Source organism: Aplysia californica, unplaced genomic scaffold, assembly GCF_000002075.1.
Source record: "Aplysia californica isolate F4 #8 unplaced genomic scaffold, AplCal3.0 scaffold00554, whole genome shotgun sequence".
Lineage (NCBI taxonomy): Eukaryota > Metazoa > Mollusca > Gastropoda > Aplysiida > Aplysiidae > Aplysia > Aplysia californica.
Window position 1 is genome coordinate 104049 of NW_004797824.1, and position 7557 is coordinate 111605.

Consider the following 7557-nt stretch of genomic DNA (forward strand, 5'->3'; position numbering starts at 1 on the left):
AATAATAATAGTTATTATTATTATTAATATTAATATTATATTACTATTATTATTGATATTATATTATTATTAATTTGGATTTACAAAAGGCGTTAACTTATTTTTTATCACCTGTCGTTTTTTCAAAGTCATCTGATCTTGTTCTACGTTGTCCTAAATTTCCGAACGTGCCCACTTGCACATGTACAAACTTAAGCATTAGGTTTAGTAACGGTCTATGCAGCACATTCAGTCCATAGAAGTTCCAAAGATAACAAGCGTTACTCAAGCCTAACAAATACAAACAAAAGAAGTAGGCGAGAAAAAAACCCAGTGGATTTCTGACAGGAAAGAAGTAGCAAAGCACACTAGAGAGCGCGCCAACAACCCACCTACCAGCTTTATATCATTTCTGGAATTGGAACGTGGCCTGTCGTGGTGTGTAGAAAATGGCTAGGAGGCCTGTGTTGTGTTGGTGTGTTGAGTGTCTCAGCACAGTGCTTGTGTTATAATCTATACGTTCTTATACTAAGATCTCTGACCGTCTAGATTATAATGTTTCCAAGAAAATGTCCTCGCCAGCCGGGGTTTACGAATTGTTTGCCCGCTGAGCGGAAAAGAGAAGCTAGCCTTGTGTCTGTGCTAGTGGCAAGGAGTTTACAGTTATAAGTTCTAAACTCCTTGGCTAGTGGTAAACAGGCCGGATTCGTAACCGTGAGGTTGTGGGCTCGGGGGAGCTAGACAGTCTTATCTCGGCTCGACGTTGTGTCCTTGGAAAAGGCACTTTGCCCGATCTTTCCCTCACTTCACCCAGGTGTGAACACGTACCCGGCTATAAAATAGACTGCGAGAGATCATTTCAGTTTGTTAGTGTTTTAGTGCCTGCAAAATAGCAGCTTGCACTGTATGCTTCCGAGAACGTTAACATTATTTCAGAATACTTTCAGAGGGTGCGGTGGCGGAGAGGTTAGTGCGCTCGTCTCCGAAGCGGAAAGTCCGGGTTCGAGCCTCTGTGCGGACATGGATTGTTTTCGCCCGTTCCTGCCCACCCATCAGTAATGGAATGGGTACCTGACTTCGAGTTGTAGTAGGGCGGTTTAGCCCAAAAATTTAAAAGGATTGTGCATTTTGTGATACAAGCACCAAATTTGGCACAGATGTACATTAACATATTGCAAACATTTTTAGATATTGGGCCACTCGGATTTCTCTCTTTATGGCCGCCATATTGGATTTCAAACTGGCCGCCATTTGAAATCTAAATTTGCGATTATCTCTGGGTCAAAAGCTGCTATTGACTTCATTTTGGTGTCTAAATGTATGTTTTGGGTGGCAAGGAATCCAATGGTAACAATCTGCATAGCGCATTTTTACTTGTTTGTGGGCTACCATATTGGATTTCAAGATGGCCGCCATTTGAAATCTACGTTTGCGAGTATCTCTGGGTCAAATGCTGCTAATAACTTCATTTTGGTGTCTAAATGTATGTTTTGGGGGGCAAGGAATCCTATGATACCAATTTCCCAATCCAATGCATAATTCTAATGCACAAATCTAAATCAAATACACAAATCTAAAATTCTAATGCACAAATCTATTCCAATGCACAATTCAATGCACAATCCAATGGCACCGATTTCACCATAAAGTTATCTTCCACACTCTGTTTTATAAAATGATCTAGGAAAATAAAAGATTGAACACGATACTTTGAAAAGAATGATTATTTGAAAGCATGTTGATTGATTGATTGAGTGGGTGTTTTACGGCACTATCGACTCAATTTTGAAAGCATGTTAAATGGGGTGTAAAAGTCTTAAGTCTGTAAATGTCGTAGGTACGATTCTAACATGCTATATGGTCTAATTTCTGAGGCTAGGTGTATACTGACATTCTTCAATGGTCTGGTATCTGAGGCTAGGTAGATATCGGTACTGAAGATGCATGTACATAAACAGTGTCATGTTAACAAGTTCAGCACTGCCACAAGTATATGTATGTTGTGGACTCGTCGTCCTGTGCAGTCCCCTTCACACACACAGAGGGCAGTCTTCTTGCATTTGCAGAACCTCACACACCATAAATGGCACTTGCAAGAAATCAGCTCTGTGCAGCTGTGAGCTGCCTCGGGTAGCCTAGTCCAGTATGGTGTGTACTGTCCTCCAGTCATTGACCAACCCTAGTTGTTTTGTGGAGGGAGCTGTGGTGCTGGCAAACGTATCTGACCCCACACATTTCCACCTCAATACAATCCCCTCTTGACATGTTCCTCTAAAGCTGCCTTCGTTGGAGGGATCACCTGCACATCGTTCTTCCTTGCGAAGATTTTCCTCCTGGCCGTGTCATTGTACGTGCATTTGCTGGTTCGATCATACAACAGGATCACGAACCTCTTGATGATGGACATTGCATCGTTTGGTATGTCACGTGGTGCAGAGGTACCAGCAGCAGCGCCTCAGTGAGTTCTGGCAGTACCGTTCAGACTGCCCACGCAGTCTTCTTGCCATAGGGGATGAAGATCTTAGGAGATTACTCTTCAAATGTCTTTAATTTAATGCAGCCAATCTGGGCGATGTGTTGCTCCATCAAGAGCTATACAGCTAGTGACAGAAGTCTCTGTCTTGGCGTCGAAGTTTTCTTCAAAGCCTGTAATGAGATCATTCTTAGTACAAGTGAAGACAGCAGACAGTGCAGGAGGACATGCCTAGTTCTTGTGACGAAAGAACTCCTCAAAGTTTCCATCCCTCAGCCAAAGTACAGGCGTGCAACGAGTTCACGGTCATTTTTGACAGAGGCGAACTGTTCCTAACATTTACCCTTGTTTCTTGGAGTGGAAGTGCTGAATACCTTCAGTTTTGTCACGAGGAATGGGGTCGTCCACTGCCTTTGTTCTGTCCAACAGACACTCTCTGGTGAAAGCCTCGGGCTGGCCTTGCCCAATCCTCTTGGCTTTAATCACGGTCTCCACGGCAGAAGGACCTGCGATGTCCTTTTTGTCCAGTATGCTTAGATCCTGACTCTCCTCCTCGAATGGGTTGCCCATCTCCTTTATTATAACAACGAGACAGCGAATATCTTTCACTAATGAGGCATGTACACTTGGCGTCTGATCATGATGACGTGTGTCTGCTGCTTGCTTCCTGTCTCCAGTATTGGTTCCTGTCCTGGAATTCTTCGATCACCCTAGCAATTTCTGGTCTTGAAACCATCCGGCGACAAAGGGCACTAGGATTGTCAGTTAGCCCAACCGCGCCATCGTTTTCTTTGATGCAGGCATTGTTCTGCTCATGTGCCTGGTCAATCGGGATTAAAGAGAACACCCTCTTCGTATCCACCTAGCATAGTGGGTATGATCTAGAGCGTGGAACCAGGTGACCAGCTCTGTCAGAGCATCGAGGTACATCATCAATAATCCCTGCCTGAGAGAACGCATATACACTAGAGCCAACAGTTCTTGTTCCAGCACAGTTGCCCAGTAGCGAAACTGGGAGATGTTGTCTCGTCTCTGGGATCACCAGTCTTCAAACGCAGGAATGTCCTCTGCATCCCGGGTTTCTCTCAGACAGTAGTGGTAGTAGGCATGGTGTTGCAGGATGTACAGTGCTGCTGCAGTCACTTGATGTGCTCTTCTTGTGCGCAAGACATGAGATGCTCACAGGAATGAGTCTGCTGTCCTTGCAGTCGCAATCTCGGCTTGTACAAGTGCCTGCCACCCAACCAGTCCCTTGCAGCCAGTCCCACCGTGTTTTCAATACTGCCATCTCTATGTGGAGACCACCAAACATCACCACTATATGGTCTTCACCATAACTCTCTGGCCACTTCCACTGTATCTGCTTGGCAAAAGCAAACAGTGGCTGATCCAAGGTGACCACTGGTGTCTGCCCAGGATTCAGGTGTTCTACAGCTTTCTTCACAACGTTCATTGAATGCCTGATCATTGCCACGGTGAGGGCACTTTCCAGGAAGAGTGAAAGCAGCGACGTGGGGCAGATGACTCTACCCTCTAGTGGCTGTCGGCTGGCATGAAATGCAGCCCAAGGTGTGTTTTCATTTTCCACTGTACCAGTGTTGTCTCCCAGGGCGTGTTTTGCATTGCCTAACCAATGGTATTCTCAATCAGTCTGCTGTTTGAAGCCTCCTCTGGTCGATCACAAAACTCCAGCTGCTGGGACAGGTGACGTCTTGACGCTGCTAGTGACAGGGGCTACATCAGTACAATAGTGCGGCAAAGGGGCGACAGTTTTGAACCGTGCATCTCCAGATTCTCCGGCAACGGAAGTGCTCCGATTTACTCCTTCACCAGTGTAAAAAGGATGTTGTTCGAGGGAGATAGCGGCACCTTGGAAAGAGTCTTTTGATGTTGTTGCACTAGGATTGTGATCTATGTCATCTACAGCGACAACTGGGAACTCTTCGCCCCGCACTTTTAGAGGTCAGACCACTTGTTCTTGTAAAATTGTTGGCAGACATGGTTGCCCATCTCTGCTGAGAGCAGGAGCACTCTATCATATGAGATGCTCAGGCCAAGGTGAGACAGTCTGTCGACCAGTTCCTTCTTGTGTGTATGAGCATGCAAAAGCATCCCAATGTATGTTGGAAGTGGGGTCTCCTGTGCGACACGGTGCCGGACACAGGTGAATGATGTGGTGCCACGTGTTCACTTGTGTTTTGCGCAGTTGAACTTCAGTATCTAGGCTGCGGTAATTGCTGCAGGGTTAGTGTCTGCCATCTGGTCCTTGATGCTGAGTCTCTTTAGGATAATGCTGACTAAGGCAAGCAGCAACGGTTGCAACAGATTCTTTTTGGCATCCTCCAGGGAATCCTGAGAAGGGTTTGGCTTCTCCAAACATGTGACGGCGACAAGATAACGACGAATGTAGATCGAGAAGCTGTCATGTAATGTAAAGCAGCCATTTTGAAATCCAATATATGGCGACCCATTAGTACAAATACGTAATGCAGATTGTTACCATTGGCTTGCTTGCCCCCCAAAACATACATTTAGACACCAAAATGAAGTTATTAGCAGCATTTGACCCAGAGATAATCACAAATGTATATTTCAAATGGCAGCCATTTTGAAATCCAATATGGTGGCCCTTTAGTAAAAATACGTAATGCAGATTGCTACAATTGGATATCTTGACCACAAAAACATATATTTAGACACCAAAATGAAGTCAATAGCAGCATTTGACCCAGAGATAATCGCAAATGTAGATTTCAAATGGCGGCCATTTTGAAATCCAATATGGCGGCCATAAAGAGAGAAATCCGAGTGGCCCAATATCTGAAAATGATTTCAATATGTTAATGTACATTTGTGCCAAGTTTGGTGCTTGTATCACAAAATGCACAATAGGTTTGCTAAGCGGCCCCACGATTGGGAAAGTAAAGGCGGCGTGGAAAGGAACTGGCCACCCTACCACAATATGTCGAAGGCCCAGGAAGTTGTCTCACTAACAAGGCAATTCCCAATGTCCGGATCGGATGCCGGAACAACAACAAAAAACCCAGTTAGGCTTACGTGGTAAAAATGTGTAGTTAAATCATTAAACGCATAGATCTTGCTGCTGAGCAGAAATTTGCACGATTCAAATAATTATTGTTATTATTATTATTATTATTATTATTATTATTATTATTATTATTATTATTATTATTATTATTATTATCATTTTTATTATTGTTGTTATTGTTGTTGTTATTATTTGTATTAATGTTACCTGATAAATTCGTCTTTTATTACAATAATTATACCACATTTGTATTAATGTTACCTGATAAATTCGTCTTTTATTGCAATAATTATACCACATGGGTCTTTGTGTTATAACATAGTTCAGCTAGTTTTGTGCTAAAATACAATTAATATTAACAACAACAACAATAACAACAATAGCAGCAGCAACAACAAACAACAACAACACAACGTATTTTCATATACTCTGTAGTTTGATAGCAATACGATAGCATAGACCAAATGAAAAACAACAACAACCATTACTACCAAAGTAGCATTACAACCGCGTTAACAGGAACATTAGCAGCAATACCAACAACGGTACAATGTTAGCAACAACAAGAATAATAGAGCAAGCTATAGAGCAAGCTCTATCAACAACAACAGAATATGCAGAGTACCAACAACAACAACAATAATAACAATGAGAGCAACAACAACAACAACAACAACAACAACAACAACAACACCTCCTTTATCATCAACAGCAATAACACTTGACCACAACGAACAGTAACATCTATTAAAATCAAACCTTCGTTAAAAATAAATGATTTTAGGCGTTTTACTTGTTCCTACACTGCTTAGATCATACACAGTTATCGTAATACTATTGTAAAGAGCTATTTCGAGCTCAACAAAGAAGGGTATTTGGAAGAGTTCAGACTATTGTAAAAGCCGGCAGAAAAGCAACTAATAGAAGCTTCTCAAAACGCAGGGGATACGTATTTTCCTTTTTTAGATAGTCCAACGCTGTTAAGGATTTCAAAATTCAGGAAGTATTAAAAGTTCGGTAGCTGAACATAATATGTGAGGCAGCGTGGTGGAATCAGGCTCTCATCAATTTTTGGGCATTTAGAGGTATTGGTATCATCTTCAAATTTGTTTACTTGTCTTTATTTGGATGAAAAAATATTCATTTATCTTGAATACAAGTCGAGATATTCGCGAAAGAAGGAGGTAGGGGTCACCTGTTTTCAGAGGTAAAATTAGTGAGAAAATGGCCACCAAAGATCAGTCCGTGGCAACTGAAAATTTATATTTTTGTGCCTTTAATCAACGCTTTTCAGAAAAATCCACACAGAAATGAGTTCTGTAATGGGCATGAAAGGTGCTGAGTCAAAAAACAAAAATTTGATTAAAATTAACAAACCTGCTGAAAAATGCAAGTTTCTTCACTTTGATTATTTTGACGAGAGCCTGATTCCACCCCGCTGCCTCACATATTATGTTTTTGTGGAAAATAGCGAGTCTTGAAGGAAAGTTATTGTGTTTACATTTCAATACTGTCTTGAATGACAATTATTGTGTGGAAATCTTGACAGAGTCTAAGACACTTTGATTGTCTTAGACAGGTGCACGTCTTAGACAGTCTCATTATAATTTATTTTTTTATAACGCATGGGGGAGGGGGGGGTGGTTAAGAAGTGTTTGTTTGTACAGGTGATTATCTTGGACAGGTGGTCGTTAAAGCAGGCTGGATTGTGTGTTCTGAAGGACAAAACTTAAGTCACGTTGTCGCATTGGGTTCACACACATCCTGCCTTTTGTTGAGAGCGGAAAGAGACCCGGGATGTGCAGACCACTTGAATCGGACAGATCCAGTATTTGTGTGAGTAGAACAGAATATTGACGATTTCTTGTTCTGATTTTTTACAGCATCGTTTTCATGTTATTACACCCCCATTGACAAAACTTTCAAACCGGTTACTGTGTTGAAGGGGGTAGTTGATTCGCTTTCGCACGCAAAAGACCCGAGTTTGATTTCTGAGTGGGTCTTTCTGCTTGAATGTTTGTATTTGTGTGTCTTTGTCTTTGTTGGGGGGAGGGGG

General features: G+C 42.3%; 1 protein-coding gene across 1 annotated transcript in view; it reads left to right on the forward strand.

Moving 5' to 3' along the window:
* Positions 1-6903: 6903 nt before the first annotated feature.
* LOC101857512 overlaps positions 6904-7557 on the forward strand; it is a gene marked incomplete in the record, with an annotated part of 10455 nt that continues 9801 nt past the window's right edge. Inside the window, 1 exon segment of the mRNA XM_013087180.2 lies at positions 6904-7337. Within this exon segment, the coding sequence (XP_012942634.1) occupies positions 7299-7337 (39 nt within the window).